Source organism: Tamandua tetradactyla, chromosome 1 (genome assembly GCF_023851605.1).
Source record: "Tamandua tetradactyla isolate mTamTet1 chromosome 1, mTamTet1.pri, whole genome shotgun sequence".
NCBI lineage: Eukaryota > Metazoa > Chordata > Mammalia > Pilosa > Myrmecophagidae > Tamandua > Tamandua tetradactyla.
Genome location: NC_135327.1, coordinates 17,385,612 through 17,404,305, shown reverse-complemented (window position 1 = coordinate 17,404,305; position 18,694 = coordinate 17,385,612). Strand labels below are relative to the sequence as shown.

Below are 18,694 nucleotides of genomic sequence, written 5' to 3'. Positions count from 1 at the left end.
GTTATCTGACTTCTTGGAGTCCTTCCACGATATCCTATGGCTTTAGAGATGTGTCCAAGTCCCCACAGTTGGTGCCTATTATGGCTGGAATTGGAGCCCAGGGGTCCAACCCACCGGGCTAACCCAGAGCTTTGTTCCTTGAGGGTTCTAACTTCTCAGGAGGCTCTGTGGATCCTGGCGTTGTTGGCCTGAATTGGGGTGAGCGTGGCCTGGCTCCGGGTGGAGCTTTACTGGAACCGGTGAGGAGCTCACGACGCCACCAGCCCCAAGCAATCCATTCACCTGGAGGCGGACCGCGACAACCCGGCCGCCCTCTTGCCTCTCAGCTCGCACTACCTGCCCCAAGTGTCGTGCCCGTCACAGGTGAGAGGTCGCAGCTCGTCGTAGGGAAAGGCATTCTCCAGGTAGCTGTCGTAGGCGTGGTAGAACATAGCCTTGACTCTCTCTCTGGTGTAGGGAACGAGAAATAAGGCGGGAGGGTCAGAACATGAAACTAGGCGGGGGGAATAACAAGAAATACGGCGGAGAGTAGGAATCGCCACCTGATTTCTGCCGCCCGCTGCCGGGAGCCCAGCGGCGAGGTCCGAGCAGGTCAGGGAGGGGGTTCCTGGGACGGAGGGAAAGGTAAGGGTTATCGGGTCCGGGCTCCCCACTTTTTCTAAGGAGGGGTAGAAAGCCTGGCCCCCTTCACCTGTAGTAGGCGGGGTCGGGCGCGGTGCCATCCGGGCCCGGCACACCATGGTGCAGGGGCAGCAGCGCGAATAGGAGGCCGAACGGGATCAGCAGCTGGAAAGGCATAGAGTTCGCGTCCTGTCAGGGCCGCCCGCGCAGCAGCAGCCACCGCCACCCGGTCATCCTCCGAGCGGCTGCCGGTTCTTCCGGGGAGCCACTCCACTGCGCCTGCGTACTGAGCAACCATCCTCACTTCCAGACTACAAGTCCCAGAATGCAATGGGTGGCTGAGCCCGGGCAAAGAGCATGTTGGGATATGCAGGCTTTATGCGGAGATCAACGTGTCTTAAAGACAGTGGCTGTTTTCACCTTTATGAATTAATGTCTTATAAAAGTTAGCATTTATGCAGCGTTTATTGTGTGGTAAGACTTATAGAGGACTTTAAATACATTTTTCCAACATCTTACTGAGTACGAGAGCAGAGACTGAAAGGGGCATAATAATATTTGCTGAATGGTCAGAAAGTAGATAGGTGAAGAATGTTCGGCTTTACCACCCTTAGGGATTTTGAGTTTCCCAAACCCGTTCATGCTGATTATTTGAGGTTCAGTTACTTTGATTCATTTGCCCAAAGCTGCCACTCTTGAGATTTCTAGAAATTCTTTTCAGTTCTAGGAATTCATGAATTCCTGATGTTCCTCTCTTCCCACTTTCGGATATGGTCATAGTATCATGGCCTGTTCAGTCTCCACCCCAACCTAGGAGCCTCCACCCTCCCAATTCCCTGAACCTCTTCAGTGGCTGCCGCCCTGTGGCATGTCCCAAGTGAGAATAAAGACCCTGAGGCACTATAGCTTTGAGAAGGCTTGGGAACCGTTTTTTCCATTTTTCCTTCTTGAAGTTTCCAGAGTTTGGTCAGTACCTTAGTCCACGGCAACTCCCGTGACTCTGGGCAGTGTTCTATGGAATAGAATAACCCCGGATTGAAGTCAGACAGATCTGGGCTTCAATTCCAACTTCACTGCTTACTTCCTGACTATGTGACCCCCCACCCCCACCCTAGCCTCCTTCTAATCACATCTGAAAAGATCCTTTTTTCAAATAAGGTAGCATTTACAGGGTCCAGGGATTAGGACCTGATATCTGTGGGGGAAGGCAGAGCATTTTTCAACCTGCCACAGGCACTATGCATTTTTCAGATCTGGCTTTCAGATCATATCAATACTTGAGCTCAGTGTCCTTGGAGCACGCCTTAGGCTAATGGTCAGAACACTGCTTTTCCCACTGTCTCTGTGATATTAGGCAAGTCACTTTCCTTTTTGGGGACTCAATTGCCATGTCTGGAAAATAAGAGTGTGAGACCACCTCTTAGCATAAGAAAAAAATTAAAAGATCCAGAATTATTGCACAAAATCAGAAAAAGAAATTCTACACACATCAACCAAAGAAATTTCTCCCCAGAAAGCAATCATCAAGCCAAATAAAACTGTAGGACAGCACTCTAAACAGAAAATGACCATTTGCTAACTGAATAATAATGATGCTAATTAGAAAATGGCCAAGAAGTATTAATAATAGCAAGCATTTATGTAGCACATACTATGTTCCAGCACTGGTCTTAGCACTTTACATGTACCAGCACCATTAATCCTTACATCACAACCCTCTGAGACAGTATTATTTTTATTACCATCTTACAGATTAAAAAATTGAAGTATAGATTTAAAAATGAAGAGAGGTTTAGTAACATAACTTGTGCCTCACAACTTAATTCACTCTCCTGAATTAAGGAACTTAAATAGGGTATAAATAAAAGAACCATAAGGGAATTAAAAAGTGAGGATCTGATCAAGCTGACTTCAGCAGTGTCCTCTAGCTTTAATTTCCCATGATTCTATGGTCAACATTCTTTTCTTTTTTGCTGAGAAAGTCAGCTAGAAGGAAAAGTTTAATTCCCTGAAGTTGGAAGCCAAGACACTTGAGACTCCCTCTGGCCCAGTCCTCTTGATTACTTTTACAGGGAAGTATCTGGGAATCCCTTTTCTAACATATGGAGGTTATGTGGTTCAACTGAGTTCTCCCAACTCCCAGGGCAGAGCTTGTACACTACATACTTTTAGACTGCCAAGAAATAACTAGTTCAATCCTGGGAAATTTCCCATCTGCTGCTTTGTAGAAATACTTGAATTTTTCCCGTGCCCAGCATGTCCATACATTTAGACCCATGACTCCCTAGTCAGAGTCCCAAACCACATTTTATCATGTTCACATTCCAAGTGAACTTAGACCTGTAGCTAAATCTGCCTAGAGAAACCAGCCATCCTGATTGGGCAAAAGTACAGAATCCAGATGTGACTGATGACCTCATAGTCTGGTCAGCCCCATGCCCTGAGCCAGAATATAATCATTGAGATCTCGAGCCCTGAAAATGGTGCTCACTTGGCCATGTGCAATTCAAAATAAAAAACAGTCCTATCCTATAAAATAAATGGAAGGTTGTGCCAGTTTGAAAGTATTATGTACCCAGAAAAGTCACGTTTTAATCCTATTCCATTTTATGGAGGTAGCTGTTTCTTTTAATCCTGATTCAATAATGCAGGATGGAATGTTTTGATTAGATTATCTCCACAAAGATGTGACACACCCAACTGTGGGTGTTAACTTTTGATTAGACTCCACCCATTCCAGGTGGGTGTCGATTAGTTTACTGGAATCCTTTAAAAGAGGAAACATTTTGGAGAAATCCAAGAAATGACATAGCTGATGGAAAAGACAGTAGCCTCAGAGTCGACATAAACTTTACAGCAGAGCTGACACAGATGTGAACACGTGGAGAGCAGAGACACAGATGTTGGGAGATGCGTGGAGCCCAGCAGACCCTGCCATGAGATGGTAAGCAACCCAGATCCTGGAGAAGGTCAAAGGAAACCAAGAAATGAAAGCCCGCCCCACAGAAGCAAAGTGAGGAAACCCCACACGGCAGAGACTGAAAGCAACGGAGCCCAGGAGAAAAAGACCAGCAGATACAAGCCACGTGACTTCCCAACTGACAGAGCTGTTCCGGACAGTATCAACCTTTCTTGAGTGAAGGTAACCTCTGCTGGCACCTTAATGTGTACGGTTTCACTTCCCTAGAACTGTAAACTTGTAACTTATCAAATTCCCCTTTTGTAAAAGCCGTTCGAGTTCTGATATATCGCATTCCAGTGGTTTGCAAACTAGAACAAAGGTGGTCCAACAGAAATCTGACTTTTCCCATAATGCCTATTTCACTGCCTTTCTTGGAAATATCCAATTCTTTCAAAGAAAATATGTTCTTACTGGATGGGAGGGGCGGGTGCTGCTTTGCTGATGCCCTTGGGGTGGGGTAGAGCTAGCTCTGCCTATTTAGCTCTACCCCACCCCATGCTGAGGGAGGGAAGATGGTAGTTTCCTAGGGCTGCCATAACAAACTATCATAAACTGGATGACTTAAAACAACAGAAAGTTATTCACTCACATTTCTGGAGGCTGAAAGTCCAAAAGCAAGATGTTAGCAGGGCCATGTTCCGTCCGAAGCCTCTAGGGCAGGATCCTTTTTTGCCTCTTCCAGTTTCTGGTAGCCTCTGGCATTACTTGATTTGTTGCACTATAACTCCAGTCCCTATCTTCACACGGCTGTCCTCCCTCTGGGCCTCTGTCTATGTCTCCATGTCCAAATTTCTCTCTTATAAGGACACCAGTCATACTGGATTAATAGCCCATCATAATCCAGTATGACCTCTTCTTAAGTAATTACATCTGCAAAGATGGTATTTCCAACTAAGGTCACATTCTGAGGTTCCCGGTGGACATGAATTTTCAGTGCAGCCCTTCCTCCGCCTAAAGTCATGTCCTCCCCACATACAAAATACATTCATCATATCGTGACATTCTAAAAAGTCTTAACCCATTCCAGCATCAACCCTAAGCCCTAAATTTCATCTAAATATCAACTGAAAAAGTCCCAAATTTCATCATCGAGATTACGTGTAAGTAAGACTCTTGGTATGGTCCACCCTGGAGCAAAATTTGTCTCTATTCACAGACTTGTGAAACTTGAAAACAAGTTATCTGCTTCCAAAATACAGAGGTGGAATGGACATTCCCATTCCCAAAGGGAGAAGTTGGAAAGCCAAAAAGGATCACTGGTCTCAAGCAACTCTGAAACTCGGCAAGACAGATTCCATTAGATTTCAAGACCTGGGACTAATTATTTGTGGCTCAATGCTCTCTCCTCTGGGCCTGGGGGACAGTGGCTCTGCCCTCTCAGCCCAGGCCAACCCACCCTCTCTGGCCCCTGCTTTCATGGCTCAGCCGTCAGAGTCATTCTTCCTTTATTTCCTCCCATCTCTGTCCCTTTCCTTCCAGGTTGACAGTATTTCTGCTGATATAAAATTCTCAAAAAACTTGCCCTGTTCTATGGTTGTCAAGGGGATCCACACTATCAGATATGAAGCTCCTCCTCAGATCCTTCCTGGGTAACACCATCTCTCTCCCTGGCTTCTGCTGAGATGGTTAGTTGGATCCATGTCACATGCCTAATCTCTTTAGGAAAGGTTATTCAACCACACTCTTGGTTCTGTCCCCAGAGTGCGCTATTTGGACAGGCTGACAATTTTCCAAATCATCAAGTATGGGTTCCTTTTTGCCTAGCAGTTTTGTCCTCAATTTATCTCTTTCCTCACATTTTACTGTAAGCAGCAAAGAGAAACTAGGCCATACCTTCCATACTTTGCTGGGGAATCTCCTCAGCCAAATATCCAGATTCATTGCTTACAAGTTCTACTTTCCACCCAAATGCAGAATATAATTCAGCCAAAATCTCTACCACTTTTTAACAAGGATCACCTTTCCTCCAGTGCCCAATAACACATTTATCATTTCCTTCTAAGGCCTCATGGGAAGCACCTTTAACATTCCTATTTCCACCAACCATCTCCTTGAGGCAGTCTAGCTTTTTTCTATCAAGTACCTCAAAATTCTTTCAGCCTTTACCCATTACCCAATTCCAAAGCCACTTCCACATTCTTAGGTGTTTGTTATATTATTTTAGGTATTTGTATTTGTTATGGAAGCACCCTGCTTCCCAGTACCAGAGTTCTCCAGAGAAATAAAACCAATAGTTGATTATTTTAAGAAATTGCTTCAAATGATTGTGGGGCAGGCTAGAAGGCTGCAAACTCAGGAGGGAATTGGCGTTGCAATCTTGAATCCAAAATCCACAGGACAGGCAGGATTCTCCCCTCAGCCCTACCTGCCCCATAGCCCCTTAACTCTACTTTTAGCCAATTGTTCTGGTCAGGAGGAAAGAAGCTAGGACAGAAAAAGTCTAATAGGATGAAAACCTCTTTGGTAAACACATATTTTAAGATCCTGTAATAATAATTAGTACCTATTGAATTAAGCTTACTACAGTAGTAGTAAGTAAAATTACCCAAAACTTGTTACTAAGGTAAAAAGATGGCTGTGTGATAATCATATATCTCTATATTTCTTTTTTTTCCCATTGACTATAAAATCCAAGTTTTTATCATCTATTTTAAACTGGCTCTGTCATTCTGCTAGTCCTCTTATTAATGACTTAAATGAAACTTTGACTTGTGGTCACTGTCTATTTATATGAGAATTATATGGGTTTTTTTGAGGAGTCAAACTCATTATATTCTAAGCAGAAACAGTAGGGTTTATTTAATAATGTGGATTTATTGAGGCTTGGCATTTTAGTATTCCTTTTTAGAAAAAAGAAAATTTACAAGTTGAAGAGGTCTCACGCAATATATTATGAATGAGTATTCTCATTACACATTCACCTGGGCCTGGCTTATGAACCAATGTTGCAAAGACCACAGGCAGCATGAATGTGTTTGAGACTCATCTTGGACACACAGAAACACATAGTGTGAGAGGACGACTCAGTGACAAGTGATGTTGGGTCAGTGTTTTAGTTTGCTAGCTGCCAGAATGCAATATACCAAAAACAGAATGGCTTTTAAAAGGGAGAATTTAATAAATTGCTACTTTACAGTTCTAAGGCCGAGAAAATGTCCCAGTTAAAGCAAGTCTATAGAAATGTCCAATGTAAGGTATCCAGGGAAAGATACCTTGATTGAAGAAGGCCGATGAAGTTCACGGTTTCTCTCTCAGGCGGAAGGGCACACAATGAACACAATCAGAGTTTCTCTCTCATCTAGAAAGGCACATGTTGAACACAGTCAGGGTTCCTCTCTCATCTGGAAGGGCACATGGCAAACACGGAGTCATCTGCTAGCTTCTTCTCCTGGTTTCCTGTTGCATGAAGCTCCTTGGGAGGCATGTTCCTTCTTCATCTCCAAAGGTCGCTGATTGGTGAACTCTGCTTCTCGTGGCTATGTTGTTCTGATCTGCTCTCTCTGAATCTCTTCTTCATTCTCCAAAATGTTTTCTCTTTTATAGGACTCCAGAAACTTATCAAGACCCACCCAAATGGGAAGAGACATGTCGTCACCTAATCCAGTTTAACAGCCACTCGTGATTAAATCACATCTCCAGGGAGATGATCTAATTACATATTCAAACATACAGTATTGAATAGGGATTATTCTGCCATTTTATGAAATGGGACTTTGATTAAAACATGGCTTTTCTAGGGTCCATACATCCTTTCAAACCAGCACAGTCAGCCTGTTCCAAAAACAAGCTAAGACATTTTAGGAACCCACAAAGTCTTTATTTGGGAAAAGGCGACATGTGTGCACCCTGCTGCCATGTGCACTTCTCCTGTTTGGAAGTGGGAGAAACCAAATGCAGTGCACTGTCTGGGACAGGCAGGACCGCTTCCTCTATCAGAGCAGGACGACTACAGAAAATGATAATGCTCCTTTTTGCTTTTGTTTTGGTGGTGTTGTTTGCAGGATTGCTTAGGCTCTCAATTTCTTATTCCTGTCTACCTTTTCATGTTTCTGTTCCAAATCCTTAACGCAGTGTAGGTACTTAGCATCTTTCAAGAAATTTTCAGGATCCAGTTCTAACCAATGATAATGCCTGTAGCCTCGGTCTCCAAGGCTTCAGCTCCAGCTCAGAAGATGGATTCCCCTCAGCCTGTAGCTGGCACTGCTCTCCTCTATGCAAGGAGCATTTCATTCTTTTCTTGATTCAGATGACCACTTGGCTATGCTCTCCTTTCCTTTGCCACAGTCTTTCAAGCTTTGATAGCTGACTTGGATTGTAGGTGATCGGCAACCGGGGATTCTAGTTCTATATAAGTCACAGGCCCATCGTTCTAAATGTGGAACTGCATGTGGGCGCCAAACTTGCCAGTTTAGACGAGCTAGGGCCTCTGCACCTTTGCAGCTGCTCTAGGAAGCTGTAGTGGAAGCCCTCGGCCTGCTCCGTGGGCATGGTTAGGTGGAAGTAGGACTTGTTCCTCTTGAGGGTGCACTGGAGTGTGAACTGGCTGTACACAACACCTCGTATTGTTTCTCCATCACCCTGTTCAACCAGCGCTTACCGCTCTCATCCCTGAACACACTCAAGTCTAATATCTTCTGGATCAGGTGCTCCAATTCTTTCTGGGGATCTTCCAGAAGAATAGCCAGCAGCACACAGATGCCCTGTCCAATGGCACTAAATCTGCTGTCTGCCAACTGTCACGCTGGCCTGGGTGATGGCTTTCAGTGATGGCAGCTGGACCCCTCTGCGGCTGGCACCCTCTAGGGGTGACACCCAGAAGTGTACGCAGGTCTATCTGACCTAGATTGGCTGTAGCCCGGAAAATATGTCAACATGCTGAGGTTTATCCTTAACACTAGGTATCAGACCCTGGCTTCAGCAGTTTACAGACACATGATACCCCTTTGAGAGAATTTCTATTCCATCCCCATTTTCCAGATGAGAAAACTAAAGCCCAAAGAAGTAAATAATTTTCTCAGTGCCAGGTATGTGCCAGGCACTTTGTTAGTCACAATTCTCTCTCCTTCCCTGGAAATTCTATGTTTTTGTTCACTCGTCCAATAAACATCTATTGAGCACTTTCTATGTGTCAGGTACTCTGCTAGGCTTGTGATACCAAAACATTAAAACACATTTGTCTCCTCTTGCAGATTTTGGTAGGGAAAAGACATGAAAACAATTGCCATATAAAGAAGTAAGGACTGTGATGGGGAAAAGTGGGCCCTTTAGTAGAACAGAGAGGATATCTAAATCAGACTTGTGGACATGAGGTCAGAGAAGTCTTCCTAGAGTAGGTGATGCCCAAGTATTCGAATAGGAATTAGGTGGGCCAAAGAAGGGAGTGGAAATCACCTCGAGAGAGAGTGTGAATTCCTAGTGCAGTATGAACGCTCTTCATCTGACCCTGCTTACTTCTTCACATCACTCCCCCTTTCCACCACCCATAATGTTTTGGACATACTTAGGTACTACCAATTTCTCAAGCATGTTATATACTTCTCTTACATTATAGTCTTTTGAACCTTCTTGTCCCTCTACCTGAAGCAACTCCACTTTCTACTCCACCCTCCTCCCACCTCCACTTGTCCTTCAGGACCCAGCTTAGGCATCGCCTCTTCTGAGAAGTCTTCTCTTATCCCCAAGCTGAGTTAAAGGACTCTTCTCTACTCTTTCCAACTACCCCTCACCCAGTCACCATGCCCCCAGACCCAGTCCTGCACCCTCACGGCTTCCATCTTAATATTTATCACACTGGATTATCACTGTCTGTCTATATGTCTTTCTCTCCTACTTGACTGTCTGCTTCTTGAAGAGGGATCTTGTCTGCTTCAGGACCTAGCATATAGTAAGTGCTCAATAATTGCCCAGTGAATAAAAAAAAATGAAGCAGCATATAAAAGCCTTAAAGTAATAAGAGAAATGGCTCTCAGAAGCTCTTAGAAATAACTCCTGAGCAGTTCAGATTAGCAGAAGCATAGAATGTAATGGCAATTAGCATGGACTAATCCAACAATAAAAATGTATGCCCAGAGCTATACTAAGAGCGTCCCTTACATGATCTCGTTTCATCCTCAAAACTTTATAAGGCATGTGCTCTTATTCCTCCCATTTTACTTATGGGCTCAAAGAGGCCAAATGATATGCCCTAAATCAAACAGGTAGCAAGTGGCGGAGCTGAGGTGTGAACCCAGGCAACTTCACTCCAGAGCCTCTTCTTTACAGTTCATACCAACTGTGCTTTGAAGATCCTGGGGAGTGAAGGTGTGCAGAGAAGAGAGCACAAAGATGTCCTCAAGGAGTTTACAGTCTAGGATACTAATCAAGGGGATAGACTATGTCAATGCAGCTACACTAGAAGGCAAAATTTATTGGTTTCATGAGAAGAGTAAGAATTCACTTCTACCTGGGGACATCTGGGAAGGCTTTCAGGAGGGGGTGGCATCTAAGCTAGGCTTAGAAGAAATGAAGATTTGGAGAAGTCTAGAGAAGAATGTCAGAGGAGTAGTGAAACAACAAGAAACAAAAATAACTATAAAAAGGATGATACCTCATGAAGAAGTAGCTTTATCCCTGCAATGCAAGGTTAAATTAGCTTAGCATTAAAAAATTAATCACATGCTACTTTAACAAATTAAAGATGGAAAATCATATGATCATCTCATTAGATAATGATAAAGAGTTTGAAAAATTAAAAACATTTATGATAAAAATTCTTAGCAAATTAGGAATAAAAGGAATCTGCCTTACTCCAATAAAGGGAATTTATAAAAAATCCACAACAAACACAATATTTAATGGTAAAAATGGAAAGCTTCCCTTTTTATATTAGAAAAAAGCAAGAATACTCTGTTATAGTTTCTACTACCACTTCTATTCAACATTGTACCAGAGGTCCTAGCCAGAGTAATAAGTTAAGAAAAAGAAATAAACAACATACAGATTAAAAAGGAAGAAATAAAACTGTCATTATCTACTTATGATATGATTATGAAGAGAGAAAATTCCAAAGAATCTACAAATGATTATCAAAATAAGTAAAAGAGGTTTTTTTTGTTTTGTTTTTTAAAAATTTTTTATTAATTAAAAAAAAATTACAAGAAACACAAACATTCCCAACACATACACTCAGCAATTCACAATATCATCACATAGTTGCATATTCACCATCATGATCATTTCCCAGACATTAGCATCAATTCAGAAAAAGAAATAAAAAGACAACAGAAAAATATAACAAACATAAAAAAAAAATTTTACATGCCATATCCTTTACTGATCCCTTTCATTGATCACTAGCATTTCAAACTAAATCTATTTTAACATTTGTTCCCCCATTATTTATTTTTATTCCATATGTTCTTCTCATCTGTTGACAAGGTAGATAAAAGAAGCATCAGACACAAGGTTTTCACAATCACACAGTCACATTGTGAAAGCTATATCGTTATACAATCATCATCAAGAAACATGGTACTGGAACACAGCTCTACATTTTTCAGGCAATTCCCTCCAGCTCCTCCATTACATCTTGGATAACAAGGTGATATCTACTTAATGCATAAGAATAACCTCCAGGATAGCCTCTCAACTCTGTTTGGAATCTCTCAGCCATTGGCACGTTGTCTCATTTCACTCTTCCCCAACTTGGTCAAGAAGGTTTTCTCAATCCCTCAATGCTGGGTCTCAGCTCATTCTAGACTTTTTTATCAATCCCTTGATGCTGAATCTCAGCTCATTCTAGGATTTCTGTCCCACGCTGCCAGGAAGATCCACACCCCTGGTAGTCATGTCCCACGTAGACGGGGGAGGGTGGTGAGTCTGCTTGCTGTGTTGGCTGGAGAGAGGGGCCACATCCGAGCAACAAAAGAGGTTCTCTTGGGGGTGACTCTTAGGCTTAATTTTAAGTAGGCTTGACCTATCCCCTGTAGGGTTAAGTTTCATATGAACAAACCCCAAGACTGGGGGCTCAGCCTATAGCTTTGGTTGTCCACACTGCTTGTGAGAATATCAAGAATTCAACTTGAGGAAGTTGAGTTTTCCCCCGTTCTCACCATTCCCCGAAGGGGACTTTGCAAATACTTTTCCACTCACTGATCAAATCACTCTGGGATTCATCAGGGCATCACCTGGACAAACCAACAAAATCTCATGTCCTAAACAAAGTTCCGTGTACTTAAGTTGTTCAATCAACTATCCACATAAGTTATATTAGGGGATGCACTAGTCAAAGTATAGATTTGTACCAAATAAACATTTTTTGCTTTAGTCTCACACAGTAGTTGAAAATTTTAAAATATTAAGTACCATCTATTTTCAGCACACTGCAGTAATGACATTCTTTTGTTCCTCCTCATGCAAAAACATTTTTTAAATTTTTACATTTAGTCACTATTATTATACACTCTAGGCATTCCTAGATTACATCATCTCAATCTTTATCATCTATCTTTCTTTTGGATTTCATTTATGCCCCAGCCCTCCTCCCTCTATCATTCTCATATGCAGCTTCATTCAGTGTTTTAACATAATTGTATTACAGTTAGGTAATATTGTGCTGTCCATTTCTGAGTTTTTATATTCAGTCCTGTTGCACAGTCTGTATCCCTTCAGCTCCAATTACCCAATATCTTACCCTATTTCTATCTCCTGATGGTCTGTTACCAAGGAAATATTCCAAATTTATTCACTAATGTCAGTTCATATTAGTGAGACCATACAGTATTTGTCCTTTTGTTTCTGGCTAATCACACTCAGCATAATGTCCTTAAGGTCCATTCATGTTGTTACATACTTCATAACTTTATTCTGTCTAACAGCTGCATAATATTCTATCTTATGTAAATGTCACAGTTTGTTTAGCCAACTGTCTGTTGATGGACATTTTGGCTGTTTCCATCTCTTGGTAATTATAAATAATGCTGCTATAAACATTGGTGTGTAAATGTCCATTTGTGTCCTTGGCCTCGTGTCCTTTGAGTAGAGACAGCATATAGATGGGTCCTGTTTTTTAATCCATTCTGCCAGACTATGTCTTTTGATTGGAGAGTTTAATCCATTAACATTCAGTGTTATTACTGCATGGGTAGTACTTTCTTCTACTATTTTGCCTTCTGGATTTTATATGTCATATCTACTTTTCCTTCTTTTTACCTTTACTCATAATCTTCCTTTCTACACTCTTCTCCACACTTCTCTCTTCTGTCTTCATATCTGTTTCTAGTGTTCCCTTTAGTATTTCTTGCAGAGCTGGTTTCTTGGTCACAAATTCTCTCAGTGATTTTTTGTCTGAAAATGTTTTAATTTCTCCCTCATTTTTGAAGGACAATTTTGCTGGATATAGAATTCTTGGTTGGCACTTTTTCTCTTTTAATAATTTAAATATATTATCCCACGTTCTTCTACCTCCATGGTTTCTGCTGAGAGATCTGCACATAGTCTTATTGGGCTCCCCTTGTATGTGATGGATTGCTTTTCTTTTGCTGCTTTCAAGATCCTCTCTTTCTCTTTGACCTCTGACATTCTGATTATTAAATGTCTTGGAGTATGTCTATTTGGATCTATTCTCTTTGGGGTATGCTGCACTTCTTGGATCTGTAATTTTAAGTCTTTCATAAGAGTTGGGAAATTTTCAGTGATAGTTTCCTCCATTAGTTTTTCTCCTCCTTTTCCCTTCTCTTCTCCTTCTGGGACACCCACAACACATATATTCGTGCGCTTCATATTGTCTTTCAATTCCCTGAGTCCCTGCTCATATTTTTCCATTTTTTTTCCCTATAGTTTCTGTTTCTTGTTGGATTTCAGATGTTCCATCTTCCAGTTCAGAAATCCTATGTTCTGTCTCTCAAAATCTACCATTGTAGGTTTCCATTGTTTTTTTCATCTCTTCTACTGTGTCTTTCATTCCCATAAGTTCTGTAATTTGTTTTTTCAGACTTTCAGTTTCTTCTTTTTGTTCTTTCCTTGACTTCTTTATATCCTCCATCAAATTCACTGATTTGGTTTTTGATGAGGTTTTACATGTCTGTTTGTATATTCTGAATTATTTGTTTCAGCTCCTGTATGTCATTTGAACTGTTGATTTGTTCCTTTGACTGGGCCTATCTTCAGTTTTCCTAGTGTGATTTGTTATTTTTTGCTGGTGTCTAGGCATTTAATTACCCTAATTAGTTTATTCTGGATATTGCTTTCACTTCTTTTATCTAGGGTTTTCTTGCTGGATGAATTTGTTGTCTATCTGTTCTTTGACATTCCGTTCAGCTTTATCTGGACCTTTAGCTTAAGTTTTGTTTAACAGAGGAGAATTTTACAGTTCTTGTTTTCTTGTTTCTTGCCCTGCTTGTGTGGTGCCTTTCCCCCCACACACACTTAGGAGGGTCTATTTAGATATTATAGACCCCAGCCAGATTTTCCCAGACCAAACTGGCCTCCTATCAGGAAGAAAGAGTCACCTGCGTCAGTTTTCCCTGAGGGTGAGACCCAGCAGGTTGAAAGACTTTCCTGTGAAGTCTCTGGGCTCTGTTTTTCTTATCCTGCCCAGTATGTGGCGCTTGTCTGACTGCAGGTTCCACCAGCATAAGATGATGCGGTACCTTAGCGGTACCTTTAACTTTGGCAGACTCTCCCTGCTGGGGGTGTGGTGGAGACAGAGGAGAGGTTGTAGGCTGGTTTTAATGGCTTCAAATTACCAAGCCCTGGTGTCTGAATTCCTTGATGGAGGGATTCCACCTGGGTGAGGCTTCACCCCTCCCCTGGGGAAGGCACAAGCTCCAGATAAGCCCCCAAAAGAGCTCACTTCTGCCTATGCCTGGGGCAGTTGCAGCCTGAAAAGTCCTGCCACTGTATCCAGAGGCAGTCAAGCCTTTGTAGATACACAGCCACAAAAACCTCTGTTTCCTTCTTTTTTTTCCCGCCTTTTTCTGTCAGTCCTGCCCCTTGGCACTGGGGCAAAAATGAGCAACCTCCACTTTGATCAGGTCCACCTAAGCTGGGGGCCTATTTTTAGTAGTCAGAATTTGTTAATTAGTTCCACAATTGGTGTTTGATTGTGCCCAGTCCCTGCTGCTGGTAAAGTCCTCTCCTTTCTCCTCTGGGAAGCGGCCTGTGGGGGAGAGGGGCTGGCCGCCGCAGCTTTGGGATCTCACGTTTCTGGGGGATGCTCGAAGCCGGTCCAGCTGGTCCAGACTGGGGTATGCTGTGTGTCTGGTTACTGACGTGGCCCCAGGAGCTGTTCTGTACTGTTTCTGGTTATTTAGTAGTTGTTCTGGAGGACGAACTAAAATGCTCACGTTGTTAAGCCGCCATCTTGACCCGGAAACTCAGTAAAAGAGTTTAATAAGGTTGCTAGATACAAAGTCAATGCAACAAAATTATCAGTATTTCTATAACCAAGAATGAGACATTGGAACATTAAATTTTTAAAATACCATTTTTAGTAACATTTAAAGTATGAAGGACCTAAGAAAAACATTTAACAAAGGATGGGCAAAACCTCTATGGAAAAAATTATGAAACTGTTAGAGACATCAAAGAAGACCAAAATAAATGAAGACATATACCATATCTTGGATTGGATGGTTTACTATTGTAAAGATGTCAATTCTCTACAAAGTGACTTACACATTGCACTGGTTTGAAAGGATGTATGTCCCCTAGAAAAGCCATGTTTTAATCAAAATCCCATTTCATAAAGGCAGAATAATCCCTATTCAATACTGCATGCTAGAAACTATAATTAGATCATATCCCTGGAGATGTGATTTAATCAAGTGTGGTTGTTAAGCTGGATTAGATGAGAACATGTCTCCACCCATTTAGGTGAGTCTTGAGAAGTTTCTGGAGTCCTATAAAAGAGGAAACATTTTGGAGAATGAGAACGATTCAGAGAGAGCCAGAGAAGAATGACATAGCCATGGGAGCCCACAAGCCAGCGACCTTTGGAGATGAAGAAGGAAAACGCCTCCCAGGGAACTTCATGAAACAGGAAGCCAGGAGAGAAAGCTAGCAGATGATGCCTTGCTCCCCATGTGCCCTTCCAGCCAAGAGAAACCATGACTGTGTTCACCATTTGCCTTCTCAGATGAGAGAGAGACCCTGAACTTCATCGGCCTTCTTGAACCAAGGTATCTTTCCCTGGATACTTTTGATTGGACATTTCCATAGACTTGTTTTAATTGGGACATTATCTCAGCCTTAGAACTGTAAACTAGGAACTTATTAAATTCCCCTTTTTAAAAGCCATTCCATTTTTGGTATATTGCATTCCAGCAGCTAGCAAACTAGAACACACATTAAATGCAATACCAATGCATTTTTGTTTCCAGCTGCTAAAATGATGGCATCTTCTCCTTTATCTTCTGGGTTTCATTAACTTCCAGCTTCTTGCTTCTCCCATGGTTTCCTTTTCCATTTGACTTTCACTCTGCTTATAAAGAACTCCAGTAATCCAGATTAAAGCCCAAACTGGTTCAGTTGGGCTGTACCTTAACTGAAGTAGCATCATGAAGAGAATTTGTTTATAATGGATTCACACCCAACCAAATGTGGACCAAGACAAAGAACAGGTCCAACCTGGGGTATATAATTCAATCCATCACTCTAACCAAAATTCAACAACCCAATAACATGATTCAAAAATGTATATACGGGGGCGGGGATGGTGCAAGGGTAGTTCAGTGGTAGAATTCTTGTCTGCCATGTGGGAGACCCAGGTTAAATTCCTGGCCCATGCAATTCCCCAAAACAAAACAAACAAGCAAAGAAAGAAAGAAAAACTAAACAAAAATTCAACAAATGGTGTTGCAATAACAGGATATTCACATGGAAAAAGAATGAAATATGACACCCCACCATACAACATATCAAAATAAAACGCATATATGAAAGTTCGGTATACAAAAATAGCCAAGACACTCTTGAAGAACAAAGTGAGAAAACATTTTCTACAAGATATGGAAGCTTATTATTAAACTATATTAATTGAGATGATGTGGCATTGGTGAAGGGAGAGCAAATAGGTCACTGAAGCAGAAAAGACACATTTACTATAAGTCAGAGATGTCACTGCAGATTAGTAAGGAAGGGCAGATTTTTCAGTAAGTGGTGCTGGAACAAGTGGATATCCATTTGGAAAAAAAAAAAACTAATCTCGACTTCTAGATCACACCATACACCTAAAGGTAAAAGACAAAACTAATCTTTTAGAAGATGGTAAGAGAATATCTTTATGATCTCAGGGCAGGGAAGGATTTCTTAAACAATTCACAAAAGGCACTAACAGTAAAGGAAAAGATTAATATATTTTACCACATTAAAATAAGGAACTTCTGTTTCTCTAAAGTCATCATAAAAAAAAAAGTGAAAAGATAATATTTGTGTCCTCTGTGCTTAGGAAACCAGGAGGAACAGGTTTGGATGAGACTGAAATACATGGAAAGATAAGGCTGGAGAAATGGACAGGCGCCAAGTCCAGAATTCCAGTCTCCTAATACTTGCTGGGTAGATGACAGCTGAAATCATATTATGTTTATGGGACTTCTTAACTCATTCCTTAAACTGGGATGTGTTAGGGTTAATGTCTACAGAAGAATATCCTGACCAAGGCTCACATCTGTGCCTCCCCTTCAGGAAATCATACTTAATATCCACCTTCCATTCCTTCTGCTTGTGGGGCAGCTATGTTTGCTGCCCCCAAAGCCAAAGGCCTTCCTTATAGCTTCCAACTCCTAAATACAGATTAGGTGCCACGGACATCGTAGGTGTCATCTTTATTCTCATAGGATGGTCTAGCAGTTTAGTAAGCATGTTTTGGAGTCCAACTCACCTGGATTTGAGTCCCAGCTCTGATTTTATTAGCTGGATATCTTCAAGCAGGTCACTTCACTCCTCTGTGCCTCTGCGTCCTCATCTGTAAAGTTGGAATGATCATTGTTTCTTCATATTTTTCATAGATCTCTAGTGAGAATGAAATGCATGTGGCTCATTTAATACAGCACGGGGGCACTGTAAGTTCTTAACATAGGTCATTGTTATTATTCCAACGCCTAAGGAGGGGAGGTGGTCTCTGAAGGGACCACACTCCTTTGTGATCAGAGTTGGCCTGGGTTGGCTAAACTGCCTCTCTTCAGTAGCTAATGGGAGGGACGGCCTGGTCCTCTGAAGTCCAGCTGGGCACCTGCCAGCCCCTGGCTCAGCTGCTCCTGTGGCCCTGGTGGCGCCTCTTCTCGCCCACTGGAGCTGCACCAGCACTGGCCCCGCACAGCTTCCTGCTGCCCTTATCTTTCCCCGGCATGTGCTACTCTACAGTGAAAAATGCTACCACTTGCTTCCTTCACTTCCCTTTGCTCAATGGGGCCCTCATTCTTTAAGCCTCAGTCAAATCCCAGCTTTTGGCCTGGTGCCACTTTGCTCTGTGGGTTTCTGCCCCGTGGTCACCCAGAGCAGACGCAGCTCAGGCTCTGGCTCCAGCCACAGCATTTCTCTCCTCCTCCCCACCTCCAGCCCTGGATTTGGAAGAGGAAAAGAGGGCACCTCTTAAGCTGTCCCCACTCACCAGCTTCCCTACCCCCAATACTCTCTCCACATTTGCTGTGTCTAACCCATACTCTCATCCTCTTTGTGTTCAAATCCCTATTCTGCTCTTCCGAGCTATGTGACCCTGGGCAAGTTACTTAATCTTTCTGGGCTTTAATATTTTTATCTGTATCATGAGACAGTAAGCCTGGTTCTGTCTGCCCCCAGAGAAAGTGACAGCACACAGTATGAATACTGGACACATTCTATAATGTATATAATATGGTAAACATTCAAGGATGCTAGGGGTGTATGTTCAAAAATGTATTGAAGAGTGATCAAAAAATTTGTTGAGATACTACATGATGGTTAAATTCACAAGCTTTGATATCAGAGACATGGTGTTCTGGTTTGCTAGCTGCCAGAATGCAATATACCAGAAACTGAATGACTTTTTAAAAGGGGAATTTAATAGGCTGTTAGTTTACAGTTCTAAGGTTGAGAAAATATCAGTTAAAGCAAGTCTATAGAAATGTCCAATCTAAGGCATCCAGGGAAAGACAC

The 18,694-nt window shown here is 42.1% G+C and overlaps 1 protein-coding gene and 1 pseudogene across 4 annotated transcripts in view; both read right to left on the bottom strand.

Annotated features, from left to right (window-relative positions):
- EDEM2 (ER degradation enhancing alpha-mannosidase like protein 2) overlaps positions 1-17,537 on the bottom strand; it is a 66,238-nt gene extending 48,701 nt beyond the window's left edge. For 2 of the 4 annotated variants that reach the window (XM_077170469.1, XM_077170490.1), the window contains exons 1-2: positions 692-890; positions 337-447 (exon numbers count right to left, since the gene is read on the bottom strand). In XM_077170469.1, coding sequence (XP_077026584.1) covers positions 337-447; positions 692-798 — 218 coding nt within the window. In that variant the 5' untranslated portion in view covers positions 799-890. Of the gene's footprint in view, positions 1-336; positions 448-542; positions 645-691; positions 891-17,441 lie in introns of those variants that run through there. The other 2 variants (XM_077170476.1, XM_077170483.1) reach the window with 2 other exon arrangements.
- LOC143680152 (D-aminoacyl-tRNA deacylase 1 pseudogene) lies at positions 7,577-9,020 on the bottom strand (annotated as a pseudogene).
- Positions 17,538-18,694: the final 1,157 nt, after the last annotated feature.